Source organism: Marmota monax, unplaced genomic scaffold, assembly GCF_021218885.2.
Source record: "Marmota monax isolate L192 unplaced genomic scaffold, Marmota_monax_Labrador192_F-V1.1 WCK01_AAM20220418_F8-fsc00132, whole genome shotgun sequence".
Lineage (NCBI taxonomy): Eukaryota > Metazoa > Chordata > Mammalia > Rodentia > Sciuridae > Marmota > Marmota monax.
This window is the reverse complement of record NW_026695199.1, coordinates 1,865,484-1,890,830: the sequence shown is the minus strand read 5'-3', so window position 1 is coordinate 1,890,830 and position 25,347 is coordinate 1,865,484. Positions and strand designations below refer to the sequence as shown.

The window sequence follows — 25,347 nt, the reverse complement described above, 5'->3', positions numbered from 1 at the left end:
TATCCATATTTATATGTATAATTTCAAGAAGCAAACAGGATTGATTAATTGATTAATTAAATAATTGATACAGGGGATTCACACAGGGAAGAACAGATTGAAAAGATATATATGAAACTTTCATAATAATTCTAAATCCACAATGGAAAATTTTCCAGTATAGGTATGATTATTGTTAGTAGCTTTTTTTTTTTTTTTTTTTTTTTTTTTTTTTTTAAATATTTATTTTTAGTTATTGGTGGACACAACATTTTTGTTTGTATGTGGTGCTGAGGATCGAACTCGGGCCGCACGCATGCCAGACGAGTGCGCTACCGCTTGAGCCACATCCCCAGCCCTGTTAGTAGCTTCTTGATCACTAAAAAAATGGGTTTACAGATTGACCACCTTGAATACAAACTTAAAGAAAGCATGGGCCCTGCTTAATGAGTATTTTCTCAGGAATCAAAATAGTACCTGCCAGTTGGTAGACTCTCTATAAGTAATTAAATTTAAAAAATGATCCTACTATGATGTTATATAAACAAGTTCTGTTTTCAGTTTTGAAACTGGAAAATTTGAATTCTGACACATTTTTTAAAAGATACTGTATTATGCCTGTGAGATTTGATCTGATACCACATGACAGAAAAAGGAAATAATGCTTACATTTGAACTTAGTAAATTCATGATGTCTGCTTTTATTTTGTTTTTTGGGTTTTTTTTTTGGCTTTAAAATTTTAACATTACATTAATTTATATCAAATCCCAGTGACATTGTGAGTTAGGTTAAACACTATAATCTCAGTTTCACAAATGACTATACTAAGGCATTTGTTGAATTTTTTATTTTACTATATTTTGGCAGAACTTAATTAGAATTCCAGATTCACTCTGAAATCTAGTAGGCAATACAATTTCATAACTGAAAATATATTTTAGAAACCCTATGAATATCTATAGTAAGTGGGATTGGTAATTTTGCTTCTTTATCAGAAATTTTGTCTACTCCCTAAAGATTACAATTTTTAAAAAAATTATACTCCAACTTGGTGTTTTTAATTAGATATATCCAATTGTATCTTAAAATCCAATGAAAAGTATTATATTACTATTTATGAATTGTTCTGAATTTGATGTATCTTACTTAATGAACTGAAGAAACACATGCCTAACCTTGATGCTTGGTGATGACACCATAGACTTGATTGAAAAGACTTCCCAGCCCTGGTAAGAAGGATGGTCACGGTGTACAAGAAGAAATGGGTACTCATTGACAGGTGGACAGAGGTGTTTGTGAAAACTTGTAAACTCAATATGATGACTCTGTTTGCTCTCTTTGCAAGAATACTGTAAGCTGAGGTTCTAGAATAAGTTTGAGAAAAATGACTCTGAAATACATGCATAAAATGGAAAAATGAAAATAAAATAAAGCAATGGTAGCACTCTGTTGTCCCAATAAGAAATTTTTATTTTATATTTTTATTTTGTTTACGTATTTGATAGTTTCCTTTCACTATCTTTAGGCACATTTACAAAAATTAGCACATCATTCATAAATTTCTGGCAGTGAATTCTGCAAAAAGACAATCTTTTTCTCCCCTACCATGTCATTGTAATGGAAGTAAACAGACCAAAACCCTGGTCCTATTTATCCAGGAGGAGATAAAAAGAAAAGAAATAAGTACTAAATTATGGGAAAAAACAACCATTGGCATTTTGTTTCTAATAAGAGAATTATTAAGTTTTCAATGTCCCAGTGAGTTAGTTATGGATAAATAATCTCATGTCAAAACAGTCAGTTAATAATGGTTGTGATAATTCTTATATTCACATGATCATATGATAACTTACTATTTTAAAATACAGGCATTCAAAAATTGTGTTCTCTACTGCTAAATCTAAGAATAGTTTAATTAATGTTTTGATTATTCAGAAATGTAAAAAAATAGTCAATTAAATACATGTACACTACAAATTATCTTAGATTTATTAATATCTTTAGATTGGTCCACCAATATTTCTGTCTACTTATTTGGGGATGATTTAATCATAAGGAGATCAAATCATTGGGTTCTCAAAGCAAATAGAAGTTTTATAGTATAAGGGAAGGAATACAGATTTAACAGATTTAAATGTCCCAAGAGATTGTATATCACTAGAAATTAATTATATTTTTGCCTGCTTATTTGGAGCATTAGTGGAATTTGAGAATTGTAGGTCAGAAAGCATTCAAATATTTCTTCACATGTCTAAAAAATATAATTTATTCAGTTACAATTATTTACACAGTGACTCCTGATTGTTCAAAGTTTATTTAATCAGAGCAACTCTGTCTTAAAGATGAGTCTGCCCTAACTAGCCTGCTTTGTACAAATGTTGGTCAAATTAAGCAATTCTCTCATTAGCATTTTTCTGTTTTACCTAAAAGAACTTGATTGTGTATACACTTGTCTCATTATTAAGGGTTGCTATCATTTTTAATTGAGAATACTATAGTATCTTCTATCCCTGAGGAAGTTTTTAATTCAATTCTACCATTACAATAAATGTTTAATACCTAAGAGTAGAAAACGTGTGTTTAAAATTTTATAGAATATGTAATTTTCATTAATGCAGGTATTTAATTGGACCTATAATCAATACACAGTACCACCACCTGTCAGGCAATTGCATCCATCTATTCAGGATGGATTTTCTTTTTTTTTTCTTTCCAGTGCTTCATTTCCATGTTTACAAAATGTTTTTAAGTTTCAGAGACGATAGTGGAGATAGTCTGCTCTAACACCCTAATTTGATAGTGGCAGAAATAGAATACAAATTGTTCCTAATTTAAGATTTTGACTTCTCAGTTGGCAAAAAGACATTTTAAGAACACTGAATGGGAAGTAGAAAAACACTGGTGCATCGGAAAAGTTTTGTTTATAAACCTTAATTTCTTTGAGGATATTTCTAGAATTTGTCAATCTAATTAGATACCCCAGCTCTCTCCTTGCAGCCATGTACATCATCAATATCAAGGCCTGTAATATTTTGATTTCTTACTATCTTTCAACACTTAAAAAGTCCTTTGAAGATGAAAAGTCCATATAAATGCTATTACTACTATTTATTATGCTTCAAGCACACTTCTTCATTTAAATGCTGCAAATATTTTCCTTAGCCAATATGTATGCTTGATCAACAAAACGGTTTCTACTCTGCACCAAGAAACCTGTATCAGTGTATACAAATCATGAACTGATTCCAGACATCCATAATACAAATTTAAATTTCTCAGTGACAGTAAGTTGGGATTTAATGTGTGGTAATAAAACATTCATGAACTTTCCCTATATATATATGGTTATGAGCAAGTGATAGGATTTGGATAATATAGGTAATTTGCTCATCCTTTTATGAGGTTATTATATGTTGTATTGATAATTAATTATAAATTCCTATATCTACATATACCATAATTTGCTTATAGGAAAAGAAATAGGGAAAGTTATAGGAACTTGTATTTTATGTTGTTTCCCTTGTGGACTTTATTTTAATCACTATACCTTAATAAAACAATGTGATTGGCTGTGTTTTTCTTGTTTCAGAGCAGCCAATGTAGTCTTTCTGAATAGAGCATGGCTTTGGTTGGGGACATTATGGTCTTATAAAAGTAGTCAGCATTTTGGTTTTGACACAATAATTTATTAGATGAGTTGCAACATTATGAGACAGTAATCTTGATTAAATGGGGACTTTTCTGCTTCCTTCATTGGAATTACAAAACAGTTGATGGCAAGTTGCATTAATTTCTGTAGAACACAAGTGATGAATGGAGAAGGATTCGGAGATAGATCAAAGGAAAGGAATGCATAAAAATATGTAGTGATGTTTCAGAGAAGATTAGATCAATGTCCAATTACTCACAGGAAAATAGGGAAAGTATGAGTTTCAAGGGGGGGAAACTGTATGAATGCATACAAATACGATATTAACATGAAAACTAGGGTTGATAACCCCACATTATGTGTTTAGATATGCTTACCTAAATATAATTTGATAGATGCAGGCAGCAATTTTATTGCACAGATGTTACCATAAATGCAATGTCAACATAGTATCATGGGACAAGGCAAAGTTTATAAAGTGATAGAAGTTAAACACAATAGAGAAGGTGAAAATTAGAACATGTATAATGTGGTATGCTGAAAATCACCGCCCCCACACACACACTCCAAAAAAAAAGTTCACATCCTAATCCCTAATTCCAATCTCTCTGAATATTTACCTTTCATGGCAAAATGGACTTTGTTGATGTGGGGTTAGTTAATGATATTGAAATTGAGACTCTTCACTATTGTGAGACTGATGTAATCATTAGGATTCTTATGAAAGGAAGGCAGTTGAGTTAGAACTGGATGAAAAGGAGATGTGACTACAGAAAGAGAGATTTGAGCAAAGGTTGAAGGCACGGAATGCCAGCAGTATCTAGAAGCTGGAAAAGACGTGTGTGGATTTCCTCCTGAAGCCTCCTGTGTGAAGCAACAAAGCCTTGCTAACACTGTGACTATAGACTTTAAATTCTAGAGCAATAAAATCATGTTGTTTTAATCCATGAAGTTTATAATAATTTGTCCAAGCATCAGTAGTAAACTAATAAATTATGATATTGTATAAATGCTCTGTTGAAATGTATCTGAATGTCCAGATGAATTAAATCAAGAGTTACATGCTTATATCCTGACTCACAAAAGTCTATCGTCATATATTACAAGGGGAATAAAAAATATCAGTAGGATTTTTAGGACTTTCACCAAATAAGAGATGAATAATTATACTGATTCTTAAAATATTTTGTCGTATATTTATATATACTTTTAATATTGAGCCTTTCCCAAATTTTACTTAGATTATCATTAGATTCTATTTTATTAAGTAGTGAACATGTTTTTATTATTTAAGTCCTTTTAAGGTTACCAAAATATATGGAGGACTATATTAAAAATAAAAAAATATATAGTATTTTAATAAACTGAAAAAGTCTGAATCCTCAATTTTACCTATTTACTTTAGATACTAAATAATCTTATTTATTCTTTGTTTTATTACTGTTTTGATATTTAATAATCTGCATACCATGCTTTGAATTAATAGATGAAAATTGCATCTCTCTGAATTAATTTACTCAATACTTCATTACATCATTTATAGAAGCAAAAGGTGAAGTGTTTTAGAATCAGACATAGGTGGACTTTAAACTCCTATTCCACTATTTATGAGTAATCAGTACTTAAAACAGAGGTGTTAAATAAGTTTGCCTAGCCTATGTGCATGGAATGCTAGCTCTCCTGCTATATGTAATTTATGAACTTATGTGGCAAGTTTTACTTACCTTCTTTATAAAAAAGAGGATATAACAGCAGTAGTTGGAAGTAATGTTTGAGGTATTAATTGCAAATTAAAAAGGAAAAATTTTATATAGACTAGCTGAAATAAAAAGATAACACAGCAGTTTTGGGATAGTTAGGTGATTCCTAGTTAAGCTTTCAGAAATGTTTTGACTTTTGTCTCAGGTTTTTTGGTATAGACATTGTCTTTAAAGAGGTATTAATAAACTGTATTTCCATTAATTTCAAATGATTTTACTAAATCAAAAGTTGTTTGAGCTTTATATCTTGTTTCAGCTTTATATCCTTGATAATTTTTTAAAGAGAGAGAGAATTTTTTTTTAATATTTATCTTTTAGTTTTTGGCAGACACAACATCTTTGTTTGTATGTGGTGCTGATGATCGAACCCGGGCCGCATGCATGCCAGGCGAGCATGCTACCGCTTGAGCCACATCACCAGCCCCAAATATCTTTGATAATTTTTTACATTTACAAACATGTTTACAAAGACATGTAGTTAATTATACATTACCATGACTTTGAAAATTTCGTTAACATTATTATACTTATTGCTTGGCCCAGGTGTTATAGTTCAGTGATAGTGTGCTTATATAGCATATGCAACAGCCTGCGTCAATTACAAGCACCTAAAAAAAAGATATGTTTATCAAATATTATGCAATTTTTATTTGACCAAATTCCTTCTTGTATTCACATAATTGCTTATTCTCTATCATTTTTTGTCATCACATGTGTAGTTAAACAGTCAACTTAAGACAGAATAAAACGTATAATGTCATGAAGTCTTTTTCTCAAGTGTATTCATGTTTGATTTTTAAAAGTTTAAATAAAAGCCCATCTGTAAGAAAAAGCACATTTGTCTGTTTTATCCAAAGATATTAAAAGTCAAGATTTTATTATGTTTTTAATGATAATATTACATTTTCACCACTTGTCAAGAATATCTTGTACCACTTTTCTGTTTCATTGGCTTCTTGATTGATTCGATCATTTTTTTTTTTTAAATTGGGCACACACCATATGCTGGTTCGGTTTCTACAAACAGAGAATACAAAGATAAATGAGACCATTTACTATATTCAAGTGTTGTGTAGTTGGGGAGGCACGTAGGTAGTTTCTCAGAGGAATGGTCTAACTTTCTGTATTTGTGGTATCTAATACTATTCCTGAACAATTTATTTTTAACTTTTTTGGTTTTATGGTCACTGGGTAGGACATGCAGGGCTGTTGATGGTAGCAGTTCAACTCACTGGTCTGGGCCATATTCATTTTTTCAGTAGAAGTAGGAAAGAAAAAAGGGAAGGAGGGAGAGTCACTGATAACTCTGTTTTTCCTTCTGGGATTCTCTTAAATGTCTACAAAATAGAGAGATGAGTTTTGGAAAAGGCATATCCGAGGACACACAGGAAAGAGATTTAAATATGAGCCCTCCAGATCGTTTCTGGGCTGCTGCACATGCAAATCCTGTTCCTACTTACAAGTTTCTCTGTTATTAACCACAAAGTATTAAGGTTTTTGAGACATATATTTTAAAATATGTATAACTTAGAGGATGTTTATAGCTATCTGTATGATAATATTTGCCTTCAAGTGATTTGCACTTCTGAGTAGTATAGAAGACTGAATTTGCATTTAGCATGCAGGGAATTACTAAAAATCTGTAGTCCACCTTATCTATGTTACAGCACATGGAGAGTAGTCTTAATGTGTGTACTGTTCATGGTTGTGAGGATTAAGATTTATCTTTGGGCATTTCCAGAAGGAAATTTTCAAGTTTCATCAGTAAAGAATATATAAAAATCTCTCATACGTTTAAATGTTATCATATAGGTGTGCTATGATAAATAAAATAGTTGTGAACCATTGCTATAGGTGGTACAACTCAAATTAGACCCAAACCCACGTCAAATGATGTATACATTACACAAGACAATGAAGAGATACCTAACTTTTATCACAGACTGTTGGTTCTATTCTGTTTTTGGCAATAGCTTTCTAAAATATTAAGAAAATTAGTATATTAAAATATTTAAAAGACAAATTAGATAATATGATTAATCTGTCACAATCTGATTTGTAATTACATATTAAGCATAATATCTCTAAATAAGCAATTATTTTATTATCCTATGAACTAAGACTTAAGAATCAAACTGTTAAGCAAGACTGCTTAGTTGGGTCAGTTCATGGTTGGCTGAATTTGGAGACATACTTAACATTTTTCTGTTCCAAAGGTGAAGATAACAGTTCCTATTTCCTTTGGATATAGGAAAGAATGAATGAGTTAATGTATATGAAGTGATTATACTATAAAGTGTCTGATATGTAATGTTAATTTAAATGTAGTGTTCTCTCATGAAAGATCATTACGGTAGATCCTTTAACCATCTGTTTATCCAGGCATGTATTTGTTCATTTATTCAGAAAATATTTGCTAAACAATTCTCTAAGTAAAATTTGGACTGTGTTTATTCTAACTAAACACTGACATTTTACAAAATGCATCATCTTGAACATTTTATATCCAGGATTATACATATATATTTTTTAAATTTACATTTTTTTGGAAAATATGAACACAAATCACTGTTCCAGTGCAAGAAAATTATAGACCATATGCTGTTTGAACTTTTGATGACAAATACACAATGCTATATTTGGTTGCCTTTGAAAATTTCTCTACGATCCCTCTAACTAGAAAATAGCCTAATATGCAATTTAAGCACTAACTGAGACTGCCACAGTTTAGAAAATGTGTGCTATGATTTACTGAAAGCAGTCTATGGTAAGAACTAAAGAATTAGATGTCTGAAAACATTACTAATTTGGAACAGAATGTTGTGATTTGACTTTATTCTAGACTTTAAAATGTTGACTAGCTGTAATCATTAATCTTGTATTTTTTCTAGCTCAAGGCTGTCATGTTGCTGCTAGGAATTACATTAATTAATTTATTATTATTACTACTATTATTGATATTACTAAGGATTGACCCAAGGGGATCTTGACTGTTGAACTATATTGAGCTATATGCTTAGTCCTTTTCTTTGAGACAAGGTCTCAAGGCTGGCCTTGAGCTTGCAATCCTCCTGCCTCAGCAACCCAAGTGGCTGAGATCACACCTATCTGCAAGAGGGACAGTATTTAGAGGTCTGTGAATGGGGTGTTTCTGAGAGCAGCAGGTCTCCTGGTTGTTCTGAAGTCATAAAGTTTAATTTTTTGTGTCTTCTGGCACAACTTCAGATTTTAAAGAAGCCTTGGCAGATGGCTTCTAAGTGAATATATTTAGGAAAAGAAGATGATATGGTCTTGAATTTGATATGTCAAGAGCTTTGTAATGTTTTGAACAACCAATAAAAAAAATCTACTCTGGTTCTTTAAGTAATCAATAGATAAATGGTAATTTATCATCATGAATTATGGTGAATTAAACAATTCTTCTTGCTTATTTACTCATACAAGATTAAAATAACGGGAAGTTGGAAGGGAAATGAAATAGGTTGTCTAGGATTATGATGTGTTTGTTTTGTTTTTTAAAATGCTAGATCAGACTGGTTTAGATTGTGAAAATCTTGACGCAATTAAGAATTGAATTAGAATTTGTACTTTAAGGCTTTATTACTCTTATTGGCCTATTCTGTGGTTAACAAGACATTATATAGTATGGATTTATAATGGAGATTAATTTTTTCCTTTTAAAAAAGAACATGGGCTATGGGAGTTTGTTTTTTGACTTAATTAGTACTTATGCACCTATAAAATGAATTGCCATATCCCTTAATAGAGGTTTAATACTAAGAAAACAACATCAAATATTATATATGTAACTATGTTCCCTTGTAACTGAATAATACTCTGTTGATTAACATTTTCCAACTGTGCACATTATTTGCTGGATATAGCCTCATTTTACTTTAAAAGATTACTGCAAACATTATTTAAATTCTGTTTCTCATAAAATGGGCATTGTGGTTATTAAGATTAAACAAATGTTGGCACCAAGGCCACTTTGTATATTAGAAATTCTGTTGAAGTATAATAACATGTAATAAATGTAGAACAAACTATATGACAATTTTTTTAATGCAGAATTAATGTTTACTTCCCAGAAAGAGGCAGGTCGTCATTCATTTTTTAAATATTTTTTTTAGTTGTTGATGGACCTTTATTTTATTCATTTATTTATAAGTGGTGCTGAGAATCGAACCCAGTGCCTCACACATGTTAGGAAAGTGCTCTAACACTGAGCCACAACCTCAACCCCCAGGTCATCATTTTATATGGTGTTACATTTGGTATCTACTTTTGTAATTTTCAGGATTGTTTTAGAGAAAGTTGACTACAAATGCCAGTGAGATTGTTGTAGATTTTTGTTGTTTGGCCCTTTAATTAACATAATTGTGAATGTGACTTCAAAATCATATTTGAAGCATATGTTTTAAGTATGACCACATCAAAAATAATTTTCTTTGAAATCAAGGTACTTTTATTTTTTCCTGAAAATATTTAATTTTCCATATTTCATGATTTTTAAGTCTTTGAGAAAAACAAATGATACCTATTGGGATGATTCAGCTCTTAGGTTCTTTTTATTAAAAAGGATATCATCTCTCCAGAACTATTGACATTTTTGAAGCCAGGTTTTTGTGAAATGGTTGTTTTGAAATATCACTGAGATCATATATTTGATTGCAGGCTTTTAAGATGGAATGATTGTAGGTTTTTGTCTGAATGAGCAGATTAAATTTTTGTTTGAAGAAGAAACCTTTAAAACACTCTGTTTCTTTATAGAGACCATGGGTACCAGGTGTGTTGAGAATGTGCTGTAGCTTCCTTAAGCCACTAATATTAAATGACAATATAGTAAGGATGATATATTAAGTATATAATAAATATATATGATTTATAATATGTGCAATTGGAAGTATAAATATTTCACATATATCACATATATATGCAGCTGTGCAAATACACATTTTTCCATGCTAACAATTTAAGATATATTGATAATTCAGCAACTGCATTTCTCATTTACTCTAAGAAATCTACTTTCTTACCTTCCAATGACAGAGTGTAAAATAAATATGACAAAGTAATCATTATATGTGGCTTCATTAAGTCAGCTATAAATGGTGCACACATCTGTGTGTATGAGTGCATGTGAGTGTATGTTTGTAGATTAATTCTTAGTGCCCCAATTTATGACCATTTGACTTTTGATTTTTTGACTTGATGATGGTGCAAAGGCAACATGCACTCAGTAAATGCTAGAGTTCTATTTCTGAATTTTGCTGTGTTCATGGGCTGTACTTTCTCAGGAAGCTGGGCAATGGCTGCAAGCTGCTGTTCCTAGTCAGCCACATGATCATGAGGGAAACAGGTGATGCTTTATAGTGCACTGTGTTACTAAGTTGAAAGTTCAGTGAGTGAGGTATATTGTTTGTGTTTGTGTCTTATTTTCAATTTATGAGGGTTTAATCAATATGTAAGCCATTGTAAACTGAGGAGAATCTCTCTGTGTTTGTGTGTGTGTGTGTGTGTGTGTGTGTGAGTGTGTTAATTCTCAAAAGGCATTTAATTTGTTGTATGAGAAAGTAATTAGACACACTTAGGAAAATAGAGGAGACAAAGATGAAGCTAATGTCAGTACTATTTCAACTTTAAAAACATAATCTAAAGATAAATGGATTACATTTGTGTCTTGCTTTTCCTGTAATTCAACATCTCTGGGATTTCTAAAGCTATACCTCAGTTTAATAGATTATCCAGAGCTTACCTGCCAATTTTTGCCATCTCCTTCTCCACTTTTCTTTGTGAAGAAGTGAAAGAATGGAAACATTGTGATGAGGATCATCAGAAACAATAGAACTAAAACCCATGCTTTCTCTGTTTTCATTTCAAAAGTACATTCTTGTCCTAGAGAATATATTTGAATTTCAAAATACACTAAAGTTTTCATTATTATGTAATTGACATATGTATATGTGCTTCAATAATATATAAATATACATTTTTCCATGTGTACATAAATACATTTATATATTTTTCAGCAATTTTTATTAGCTTTGATTTAATAAAATAGGAGTAGTAGAGTATTAACTAAAGTTAAGCTTAATTTTCAGTTCCTTATTTATTCTTTGACCCTAAAATTCCTTAATTTCTTTGAAATATTTCAATAACACATATTTTTTGTTTTAATATCCACTGTCATACTCTTATTTATGTCATCTATGTATTCAATATATACCTTAAATACTTATATTTACACCTATGCTTTGCTGTGCCCCAAACAAGAAGGACATGTGTCACTTTGATGATGTATGCACTGAATCTGAACTTTCATATAACTAGCTGGCAGATGATGGGAACCTCTCTTGGGGTGGGAGGTTACAAATAAGTAAGATAAGAAAATTAAAATGAGTCATTTGCTAATTGACTTGAGTTGATAACTATAAAATAGGATCAAGTGTAATATATTCTTTATTAACTTTAAATACCAGAGAAGTAATTTATGCATTTAAGAAAAATGAGATACTAGTCCCTTCTATGCATTTTCAAGGCATGTTAGTGAATATGCAGAGAAAGTGGTTCCTGTACAGAGGTTATAATCTTGTAGAAAATATGGACAGGAGACAAATGACGAAATAAACATCTAATTTCAGGTAGTGCTATTATAAAGACAAATGGAGATTTATCAAATGGTAATTTGGACAGAAAGACTATTCTGAAAATACAACTTGATTCTCAAACTCTTTAATAAAATGAAGAGCAATTGACAAACAAGTAGAAATGCAAGTGTAAAATTTCCTAAGGCAGGAAATTTTACACTTTAGTGTGTTCAGGAACAAAAAATATATCATGTGTCTAAAAGGGAACAAATAGTAGTAGAGAGAATGAGGCTGGAAATTTAGACAGAGGATAGAGCATACACAGCTTAGTTTTCCCTTATTCATGGACTGTCACATAACAGAAATTATTGTGTGAATAACACACTGAGTGTCCTTAGGAAAAAAATCCACTAAAGGCATGAAAGATTTGACAGAAGTTGTTCAATCTGGAGAAGAATCAGGTGGTTTCAGGGAGAGTGCAAGCAGGTGTATGTTTTAGGATGCTGTCATAAAGTCTTCTGAGGAATAAGGCAATAGTGTTAAAGACCTGAGAGCTTTCTAATTTTATGGACATGATATTCTCATCAGAATAAACCAGATTATGTATGAGTGAACAAACAATAATTTTTCAAAAAAGATGCCAAAAAGTCAGGAAAATAGCAAATATATGTAGAAGTTATTCCCAACAGGAGAAAGGAAAATACAGTAACAAAGATATTGAGAATAGACAGAAACAATGTACCAAAGGTTCAAGACACAAGCAGTTGACAAAACCTCAATACTGATCCAGCTTCCAGGCTCAGGTTGTAAATCTATGCAATTTCCTTTAAAGAAGGGTTAACTTTATTATGGTTTAGCATTAATATTTCCTGAATTTTACTGATAAAGTGATTGATTCCTTCATAATATTAAAAATACACAATCCTAACTCACACTCTGAGCTACTGAGTCTGAATTTTCTGGAAGGAAGCTTAGTTATGTGCAATTTTTTTTAAGCACTGGCCTCAGGGCTGCCTAGATAACATAAAGCACCCAAGTGTAATAAATTGTGTGTGGCAGAGAGAAATGGAGGCTTTCATCTTGCTGATATTGACAGTCCACTTGGCCAAACTTTAACCTATGCAATCATATATGAAATACATGTATTTTGAAACATGTCTAAGTGAACTAATAAATTACTCATAAGCAGAGGCTTTTGTAGAAAAGTTAAAGAAGTTCTATCTGATGAAATTTTAACACATTCATGGACAGTGACAAAATTTTTGAATTATTTTTTTAGTTTTATACTCATTGTTTTCTTAATGCTAGTCACTGATATTTAATTCAACTTATAATTTATCTTGGTCTACACAGACAGCATTGGCTACAGATACTGAAGGATGATATATTCTTATTTCCATTTGACACAGTCAAGAGTTTAGATGTTTACTATGTTCACTCTTCTTTAAAATATGATGACGAACATTATTCTTTTTTAAGTGAACTACTGTTCCTTTCACTCTTAAAAGTGTAGCATGTTTAGTTCATTATATAAATTAAGGAGGTTTATTCATAACTATTTACTCATATAAAATTATAAAATCTGGATGTGAAAAATGAAAAATCTTATCTATATGAATACTTTTTTTAAATCTCATCCAGCACTTGGAACAATTCCAAGTTCAGAGAATAGGCTGCAGATAATTTTAATAATGAATAATGAAATATTTAAGAAATTATGGAGAATCCATTATTCGTCTTATAAACATTTATTTAATATTTTTCAATGCATATTTTTACAAACAGTATTCATTTTGTTCCCACCCTGTATTTGACATTGTACATACACAATCTGATGTCAACTTTGCATTATTGTTCTATTTTAAAAATTAAAAAGTACCATCATAGAAGTTAAGCAACTTAACATTAAGTTAAGCAGCTTGACTTTCAGAAGTGGCTAGATGCCAAGATTTTTAGGCCAATTTGGACTCTAATATTACCTGTTTTGGATTTGGAAGCACTATACCTTGATCTGAAAAAATGGGAGGACATTTCTTTTTATGTAATTTTGATGGCAGGATTTTATATATCATTTTTTTTCAACTGATATTTCTGGATTATATTATTATAAATAAATCAAAGAGACATGGATTGACTATAACTAAACAACTAGACATACATACTGGAATTGAACAATTAAGTTTCTGAATGGCAAATGGGGGTGTCACTGTTGGAGTGGAAGGTTACAGATAAGGAAGGTAATGAGACTAGAATGAACCATGTAATATTTGGTCATAGTTAACAAATCGGTATATATTCATATTTAGATTAACAGAGATATTGTTGGAGTCACATAGAAATATTTATAGGTACCCAGAAGTTGACATCCACATATTCATATTTCTCTGTCAACCTAGATGCAATGACATCTCAGTGGGAAAGAATCTACCTGTCACCCAGATCTTAACTTCCAATACGTTTCTCTAAGACAAGATACCAATACTGCTAGGAGAAATGGCTAATTCTTGAACTGAAGCATATATAAATAAGGTGAGCCTGGAGCATCTCTCCTTTCAGTGTCAGTAAGAAAGAAAGGGATGTAGAAAACAGACATGCCCACAATGATGAGGGAAAGACTGGATAATGTATTAACAATTAGAGTAACAAAATACAGAATCAAATTATAAAGCAGCACAAACATGCCCATATTGATAACCATAAATACAAGATTAAATTGTAAATATAACAAAGAATAGACAAATTTTCTATGAAGAAGGACTCATAATAATTTATGCATATATTCTATTCTCAAGGAAATATGTCATAAATACCCACTTTTTAAGTGTTCATCATATGTAGTATCTTCCGTGAAAGGAATATAACACAGATAGCTAGAAAAAAGATAAATACAGTGGAGAAATCTCATAAATGCTATTTAAGTTATATGGTTAAAGTTAACATACCAGTGATGTTATGATGATGGTATGTCATCTTTTTATAAAGCAAGGGGAATAGCAATTTGCCTCCTTGGTCTTTCCCCCAAGTACTCACAACACCAGTTCTAATATTAAGGAAATATTAAATTAATCTCACTTCAGAGATGGTATGCAAAATTCCTCATCAGTCTTCCCAAAAAGTATCAAGATCATCAAATCCAGGAAAATCTCAAAAATTCTCAGAGCCAAGAGAACCTAAGTAAAACTGAGGACTAATGTGGTATGTTGGATAGGATCTTGGGACAGAAAAAAAGGATGTTTTGTAACAGCTAAGAAAATGTGAATAATGTATTGACTTTAGTTACTATTAATATATCAATGTTGGTTTAGTAATGATGAGAGATATATAGTATGAATATAAAATGTTATTGATAGGGAACATTAGGCATGAAATATATAGTAATTCTTTACCATTTTTTTTTATTTTTCTACGAATATTCTAAATTTAAATGTTTATTTAAAAATTGGACCAAAATTATTCCACAGCAGAGACTGGTACTCTCCTAAAGTTTCAGTATCTCCTGTATTATTCCAGCATGAATATTTTCACATATGGAAAAGCTGCAACTCAGTTGTATAAACTATTTTGTTATTTCCACAACTTCATTTCTTTAGTAATTTTCCCATCTTCTTGCATAGGGACAGTAATAGTTTTATGATTTGACATCATTCTACAACATTTTACAAGCAGAAATGTTCTAAGTCATCATTCTCATTTGATACCAGTCTTCCTTAATAAAAGGTTGAGTGGGCAGAGAATGAGCTAAAGGTATCAGTGAGGGAGGCAAATAAGATAAATTGAACATGCCCCTTGATGCTGACAAATCTGGTTACAGTTATTGTAATGTGCATGATACCTATAAAACACCTTGCAGTGGTAGAGGATTGCTGCCACTCACAATTTGTGCATCATCATTATGTCCCCAGGGGCTGTCAGTGTCCCCACTTTCATAAGCTTTACCCGTGTAATGCAAAGATGCTCTTGTCACAGAGGAAATTATTCTGAACTATTCTGAGCTCAGAAGTGATGTTATTCTCCCATTCTGAACCATTATTTTAAAGGACATTTTTAGCCTCTGAGAAAACTGAATTTGAAAAACAATGGCATTTGTTAAATCAAACAGTTTTTGAAAGCTATATAATTTATTTAACATTGATGGATGCAAGTAAATATCAAAATATTTCACCTTAGGCTAGTGATGTCTATGTTGATATTTATTTGATAGCTTCATTTTGGAATGGTTGATTGTTTGATGAAAGCATTGATTCAATTTTTTAAATATGTGAATCTATAGATGAAATAAACTGAGTTTTGTGTAATACTATGTATATATATATATATATATATATATATATATATATATATATATATATGCCATTTATTCATTCATCTATCCATTCCTTTATTATTTATTAAATATCTGTATGTTAAGCAGTTTTCTACCCCAGGACACATAACAGTGAACTAAACTAAATAAGCCCCTGCCTTTGTGGATCATAATGTTAAATATAATTTTCTATTTCTAATGTTTTTCTTATGAATAGAAAATAGGCCATACCTTCAATTCATTAGTTGAAAACTGCTATCTTTAGGAAATGTGCTAATCTAAAATGATATTTGTATTTTAGTAAAGTGAGCAAAGAACTTTGAAGACTTAGGTTTGCTTTGTATTTACACTACTATATAATGCAATAAATATACAGTGGTAATAGGAAAATAAGATAATTCATTCCTGAACAAATCCATTAAAAAATCCATTGTTCTCCTTAATCCTCTCTTACTACTTTGGTAAATTTATTGTTTTGTTACAAATGCTACAATGGACCAGGGGTCCAAAGCTTATTCTTAACCTTTTGCCATATTTTTTTTTTGGATGCTTTATCCTCAATGCTAACTAGGGCATGACTATCCTCACTGGGAATCAATAGGAACTTCAAACTTATACTAGAATGTTACTGTGAGAACTGCCAGTCAATTATTGTTTCCATGGAAGTAAACAAACTGCATTTCAATACTGCATATGGACTATTTGGGCTTTTTTTATGCACACATTGTGTCCTATAATATTAAAAAAAAACTTTGTGAAACTGACATTTTAAGAAAAGAAGACAAAGCTGAGAATGTGCATTCTCTGCACCAAAATGTCACCATTCTCTGAAATTAAAAGAATAAAAATTGGTATATAAAACATTAACTAGTATACTTAAATATTGCTCTATTACATATTATACATAGATATGTATTTTCATTGAAAGAAATATATTTTACTCAAAATTTATTTTTGAGTTTGTTGTCATTGATCAAAAATGACAAAAATTATTCATTCTGTACATATTCTTTGGCATCTTCTCTGTCCTAGACATTGTTCTAGATGCTAGAGATTCAAGAGTGGACAAAATAATCAACATTTCTGCCCTTATCAAATATATTATAGTTGGAAGGATTGAAACAAACAAAAATATACTTAAGTTATATAGTATGTCAGGTGGTGATGTATAACAGCTATGGAGAAAAAGAAGACTAAAGGAGCAAAAGGAATGTAGATGTGATGGAAGATGAGAGACACTTACTAGAGTAAGTTGAGTGGACATGAATGACCTCTCAGAAACTCAGTGGAGGTGAAGGATGGAGCCATGAGAAGCTGGTGGAGAGCACTTCTAAAAGCCGGAAAGCCCTGTATACATATCCCTCAGCAGGAGTGTGGCAGGACTGCAAGTCACAGAGCATGGAGCAGAGCTGGTGAAGAACAGCAAGAGGTCAAAGCCAAGAAGATGCTGGGACCAGGCAGCCATGATCCTTGTACACACTATACAGCTGGGTTTCCTCTTTAGTTGGTGCAGAATCACTGGAGGGTTTTAAGTAGAGGGTGAAATGATCTTTCTTTTGCTTTAAAATAATCAGCCTCTTCCCCATCCCACGTTAACTGTGTTGTTTTTTGTGCCTAACATACATTACTTCTAAACATTATTCTTGCAGTCTGTTGTTCTAAGTTGTACCTCTAGTCTCCTAGAGTGGTACCTCTAGATTGTTTTCTGGAAATGTCCAAAAAAATTGCATATGACAAATCACAGTGTGTTATTTTGTCTGGACAAAGCTAATAAAAAGCAAAATAGTTAGAAGTGTGTTTGTGTGTGTGTGTGTATTTACATAATTTAAACTCACCAGGTGTTCCTTACTACTTAGATGGGGCTGTTCCTCTGATTATATAATACTCACTGTGGCTGACATCTTTTACATTATAAAAAATACTGTCTTTCTATCCACACATGAACACATAAAGTCAACCCACCATATCAATAAATTCCTCTTCTTTGGATTCAATCATTTTCAACTTATGACTTGAAAATATTTTGAAAAAAAATGCATCTACATTGAACAGGTACAGATGATTTTTGTCATTATTCCCTAAGCAATAGAATGTTTCAATAGAATTTTTACTATTTATATAGTATTTACATGTTATTACTTGTTGTAAGAAATATAGATAAGACAAGTATATGGGATATATGTATGTTATATGTAAATGTCTTGTGCTGCTTAATGAGAACTGAGAAATTCATCATTTAGTGACTTTGTAATATGTGAACATCAAAGAGTGTATTTAACATAAACTAAGATATCTATGGATTCACTAGTCAACACAAGCATATGGGACCAGTCTTATATGTGTATCATCATTGACCAAAATATTGTTGTGTGACAAATAACTATACTATATGCCATTTTTATAAGGGATTTGCTCATCAGTGCATGTTGTTGATTTCAGTCCTGAAACCAATTTTCTGTGCATGCTGAGGGATGACTTCATATAAACATACACATCTGATAGTTTATGATAGTTTTTCCTGTGTCTTTTATGAAAGGTAAACCCTACAAAAATAAAGGTAAACCTACATCAGAAAAGATATTAGTCAATTCTTTACTGCATCAAACCCAAAGTCTATACAAGTCTCAGCAGATTGAAAAAATGGACATTGACTCATAGATCCAGATGTTTTGTGAACTCTCATATCTTAAATGTATGTGAAATCCCATACACATTTTCTATTTTTATTAGAAAAGTAGTTATCTCAGACTCTAAGCAGATAATAATTAACATTGCAAGTGAGTGTGATATAATGTAATTTGGGGGGGGAGTGGAAATCAAAGAAATCATTTATTCTCTTTGCTATTAATTTCAAGATATTTGGCATATTTAGTAACATTTTAAGGAAAACTTTGACTAGATTTAATATATGAATTTATTTACAACTACAGGACCCAATGTTATAATAATAAATGTTCAAGAGCTTTAACGTTGTGAAAATGTGGTAATACAGGTAGTCATACATCTGTATTATGCAGAGTCCATACATTAAAAAGAGTCCATAAATTTTAGAAACAGAAGATACATAAGGTCTTTTTTGTATATAAAGGTAAATTATTTTATACGTATTTCTGAAATGTATTGAGATAATTAAGAACTAAAATTCTATGTTCCTACAGTTTTATTATGAGACACTTCACAAGGTGGTTAGCTAGTTTATATTTGTAAAACAGTTAATAATCTTATTTTGTTTTTTGGTACCAGGGATTGAACTCAGGGGCGCTTAACTACTGAGTCATATCCCCAACCCTTTTTATTTTTCAGTTTGAGAAGGGTATCAATAAGATGCTTAGGGCCTTGCTAAATTGCTAAGGCTGGCTTTGAACTTGCAATCCTCCTACCTCAGTTTTCCAAACCTCAGGGATTACAAGTGTGTACTACACCTGGAAATCTTTAACACCTTATATAGAGAAAGTCAAATTGTTGCCAGATTAAAAGAAAAAATTAATCATTTGTGATTTTTATGATATGATATCCTAAAATGCTAATACATATAATACACAGAAGAGGTTATATTTCAGGGCTGTATTAATCATGATATTCTTTATTTATATTCTTTTGCAGCCCCCTCTCCAGTCACCAATGTGAAAAAGGGGAAAATTGCAAAAAACAGCATTTCTTTGTCTTGGCAAGAGCCGGATCGCCCCAATGGAATCATCCTGGAGTATGAAATTAAATATTTTGAGAAGGTGGGAATAACAGAATTAAAAATGCCCTTTCCGTTGTTTTTCCATTTTAGCAACCATAATTATCCAATTTGTAGAAGAGTATGTTGCACTTTTACGTGTAAATCAATGACAATTGATTCTGCAGTCGTGATGATTGAGGCTAGATGTGTACAGGGAGCACTCTATTCATGTTCTGCAGCAAGTAATTTATGCTCCTGGATACCCCTATATAGTCTAGCATTAGCTTAACTAGTTTCACAGCCCATGAAAGATGAAATCATAGGACATTTTGAAAGTGTTGAATGCTCTTAAGCTATTGCTTTTCAGTAGCAAATGCAGCATGCTATGAGAAATACTGTGTGTACTGACAGCCAGTAAATTGCCACAATACTATATGGTTAAGGATGGCTGGGTAGGTGAGGCATGGGTGACATAGAATTTTTTCAATCTCCTAACATGTATCTAACACTGTCATGTAAACCTTACATTAAAATTTGAGGCTACTAAATTCTTAGAAATGCATTTCTTACATTCCTTATATTTTCTTGATTTCCTCTCTTTCCCTAAATTCTCTCCTAGGTTCACTGTTTTGTATTTCATAGTTAATTGTTGAGATCTAAGGATGGTAATCATGTTCTTCTTTTTGGAATCCACAAGCAAGTAAGCTATAGATAGTGGAATCATATGGATGAGAGCTAAAGATAAACTTTAAACTTCTAAAGTTGGACAAGAGTATGTGACCAAGACATGTAGTCACCATTAGTCTTCCACCACACCTTATTATAGTGTGAGTTTTGCACAGCCTGGAACTGAATGACATATATTCCTTAGAACAACCTGAATTTTAACAAAGGGGAAAGAGCTAGATATATGTACCCAAGCCAGCTTCTAAGAGATGAACTGGAGACCTTGAACAGAGAGTGCTGTTTCAATTGAAATACGAGTAGAAAATAACGCAGACATAGTGTGAACAAATAGATCCCCAAATAGAAGCTCATTTTCCCCCCAAAAGCACAAAGACATCGCTCCTTACCTTTTAGGAAAGAACAAAGAAAATAGGAGATAGTACAAAAAGTTACTCAACAATACTCAAGGAAATTGCTCAACTTAGGATAATGGAAAAAAAGTGGGGAGAGGACAGTAGTTCTTTTCATCATCATATAGAACACTAGTGAAAACAACTTAAAAGTCTAAGATTTTAGGCATATGCATAGAAAAAGGGTTCAGGTAAATATGTCAAATTTTAATTTCTCAGAGTACTATAAAGATTTTAAAAACTGCTTCCTTTGTTCATAAATTCAGCAATTAACTAGGAAAAGACACAACAAAGTATAAAACAGTAGTAGGGGGCAGGGAGCAGGAGAGCTATCTACATGTAGTTTCTATAATTTGAATGCCTCAGCAATGTTCATATATTAATTTCATTAGTTGTTTTGTTTTGTTTTTGTACAACTGGGAATTGAAACCAGCTTGACGCATGCTGGGCAACTGCTTTGCCACTGAGCTACATCCTCAGCCCCCATATATTTATTTTGTTAATAAATGAATTGTCAATTGCTACTTTTGAAATAATCATCTTTTTACAAATGACTTAATAATAGCATTACCTACATTAGATCATTGGGGAATATAAATGATGATACTTAAATTTCACAAAAATATGTTTCCCAGATGTATTATTCACTAAGAGTGCTCTAAGAGAACACTTATATAGCAACCTATATTGAGATATGGTTTACAAAGCTTCTTATTGACAAAAATGGAATTAATGTAGTAGAATGTAGTAACATTAATATTCCTGACTGATTCCTTTTTCTCTGAGATTGTACTCAAAATCAGCATACAGTTTTCAGAGACTTACAATGTAAATACTACTCTATTAAAAAATAATTTGTAAAATTAATGTTACATTTATATTCCCTAGTTAAGTTTTTGTAAGCCTTATTTCTCTATAAGAATGAAAAGGTATGTATAATTTTACACACACACACATATACATATATTTGTAAACACATGTTAAATTCAGCTGTATGTTCTCTAAAGTTAAAATTTTAATTATTATTAAAGTGAATTTTCAAGAAAGCTGAAATGTATCATAAAAATTTAAAACAATTAAATGGCAAAAACTCTGTGTTTGAATATATTCATATGTCTTAGATGAAAGAAAATTTAACAATAGGAAGACAAAGGTTTTGTTTGCCTCCATTTTTTTTTTCTAGTAAATCAACCAACTGGACTAATGAATGGCTTATTTTATGCCAAAAATAAGAAATCATCCTTTTTCCTCTTATTAGTAAACTTGTATTATTTTTGTTACCAATTCCCACCATATATATAAAATGTTCCATTGGATATTCAGAAGGAACAAGGATTTAGCCCTCTTTTTTTCCTTCAAGTTGCTGCTTCTATAAGAATGAAGAGTTAATCAACAAGTGATAGGCAGGATTCCTTTTCTATTAATATTTCTTGTAGTGTATTTAATCCATGTGGAGGAATGATTGTCTTTAGAGATCAAATTTATTTTTGTATTATATTTATTTTAAAATGATTTTGTTCTTTGATCAAGCCAAATTACTGAGCACACCCATGTAACACACAAAAAGATGAAAAAAAAAAAAACACTTTTAGGAAAAAGAAGAAAAAAATACAAGGATAATGAGCTTTTATAACATGTATTGAGGTGGGGGTCTTGGTAGATTTCCAGAGCTCATTTAGAACCTTCAAAATGACACCACCATTTTATTGAATGGCTTTTGGCCAGACACAGGTGGCAGAGCTTTCCAGGGCACATGCATTTGCCAGCTGGCATTTCTGCCTGTGATTGCCTTGCTCTAATAGAGGTCACTGGGCTTCTCTGCTCTGGTGTGGTAATGGGCCTATTGCCATCCTTTAATTAAAGGCAGAGGAGAAGGGAAACTGCCCCTTAGCAGGGTGTTTGCCAGCTGGCTCCTTGTGCTGAGTCCCTCCCCTCGCTACATGCGAACAGTGTTTGCTAAGCAGCTGGAGAATGTAGCTCATTTGCTCAGCTGGGGCAGGAAGGCAGCAAAAGCCAATGCCCTAACCAGGGATTTGGAAGCCTGGTACTTGTTGGTGTTGAAGAGGTATATACAGAATTTGTGAGATGAAGAAAAGCATAACATAAGAGTATTTTAAAGGAGTGAAACAGAAAGAAATTTTCAAGATATTTAGATCATTAATAACGTGTATTCATTGGTCTTGATCTCTTAGATATATGTTTTGCTCAATTCTCTTTAATAGTTGCATTCAGTTAACTCAGCAAGACAATGTACAATTATACTCTAGATAAGGAACAATTGAGATATAATGTTAATAATTAAATAACACCAGAATGTTGTCTTTTTGTGAAATTTGAATTGCATCTCACATTATTTCACAGAGTAGCATTTCAGTTTTCTTGTAATTCTGTTTCCCTTTTTCCAAAACTAATAATTCCAAAATTTTTTAGAAAATGTACTCACTATACCTTTAATAGTAAGGATTTACAACCATGCAAGCTTTTAAAATTTGTTTTGATTTTTTTCCTTTGCAGCAGAAGAATTTACCATCATTTTATGCATTAAGAATACCCAAATTAAGTTAAAAATTCTATGATATTGTGGAGATTATACTTGGTGCTATGTGTTTTATTTCTATCATATCTCCTCCCAGTTATCTTGATAAATAGTTTCATCACCACTGTAAAGAAGAAAAAATGGCTCCAGAGTTGGTACCCACATTTGCAAATATACTTGTTATGACTGAAATTCTAACACTGTTATTTCTGCACTTTTAAAAATTCTTCCCATTATATGGGCTAACATTGTGTGTAAAATCCATAATTATATCAAATATAATCCCACATTACTTTTGACTAGATTTTTTTTTTACCAAGTTAAATTCCCTTTTATCAATTGGAAATGATATCAATAACCAGATATTTAATCATTTCTTATTGAGAGCTACTATTTTAATCATAACCAAGCTGAGACGTATATTAGACTGAATAATATTGAGAAATAGTACACAATATTATCAGGTTTAGTGAGTCAAGAATATGAGTATTCTCAGAACAATCAATAACTAAAATAGGTCATAAAAGCTATTTACAATATTTAAAAGGAACACATCAAGAAATCATCTGCTTTTTACTACTGTCATCCTAGCATGTAGAAGGGACAATAGAGCTGATAGGAGAAAGAAAATCAATAAATGTTTGTTGATGAAAAAATGAAATTTTGAGGTACAGTTTTGCAGGATTCTGTAGTACTTACCTATTTGAAATTCCTTGCAAAATTGAAATAAAATTTCCAAAGCTTTTAAAAGACTAGGCACTTAAATTAATCTACGCATTAAAAAAGTAAAATCAGCCATGTGTCTAGTATGAACTCAAAAACCTATTTCAATTTGAAATTAGACCATTCTTATTTAGAGAGTAATTTGGGTGTACTTAATTCTGAGATATTTAATATGCTTAAACATATTAAATAAGGAACAGTAAATTGCTTAAAAAAAAAAAGGTCATAAGTGGTTTACTTTAGGTAGTATTGGTGGTGGTATAGAAAGTGGCTAGAAATTAACTTTGGCATACTGAATTATGAAAAAAAGAGAAAACATTTAAAACAATAATTATGAAAATTAAAACATGTATTTTAGTTTATTATGTGTTTTCACACATATTATGTGTTTCATTCTTACAACATTTATGTGAGAAAACACAAGCAACAATTCCTACCCCAAGTTGTACAGATAAATAAACTTGATGATAAAAGTAAAAATTAACCTGCTGTATTTTAGCCAGTGATTTCAACATCTACTCTAAAGCCAATGAGTAACTCAGAGAGCTTTGGATGGTTAGCGTAGACTTCTGTGAGTAGCCCAAATAGGGAGTTTCTCTTTTGTTTAAGCTTCCAAACTTGTTTTTCCAGTCATTTCTTTCCTACTCTATCTCCATTCAGTATTTTCCATACCCCTTGCATACAATAAGAATTTTTAAAAGGAAAATAAAAAGTAATTTTTTTATTTGAGTGCTCTCCTTAATGCTAATTATTTAGGCAGAGTGAATTGAAATAAAAATTCTCCGTTACAGTACTAATTTCTCCCCTAAGCTCTAAATATAATTAAAAATTTAATTCACTGAAGTTTTAAATCTTAAGACTAAACATATACGAAATACTGTCAGTTATCCTCTATGAAGAGGCAACATGTTAGATACATTCCAATAATACATTTTGAGAAAAAACAGCATACATTAATAATAATAAAATAAAGTCTGGAAATAATCTCCTGCAAAATTGCCTTTTAAGATTTTTAAAAATTTGTTTTTGTCAAGGGCATGAGCATGTATTATGGATGAGTAGA

The 25,347-nt window shown here is 31.4% G+C and overlaps 1 protein-coding gene across 10 annotated transcripts in view; it reads left to right on the top strand.

Annotated features, from left to right (window-relative positions):
- Epha5 (EPH receptor A5) overlaps positions 1-25,347 on the top strand; it is a 341,095-nt gene that overhangs the window by 227,523 nt on the left and 88,225 nt on the right. For all 10 annotated transcript variants that reach the window (XM_058574024.1, XM_058574023.1, XM_046428770.2 and 7 more), the window contains one exon: positions 19,886-20,010. In XM_058574024.1, coding sequence (XP_058430007.1) covers positions 19,886-20,010 — 125 coding nt within the window. The remainder of the gene's footprint in view (positions 1-19,885; positions 20,011-25,347) is intronic.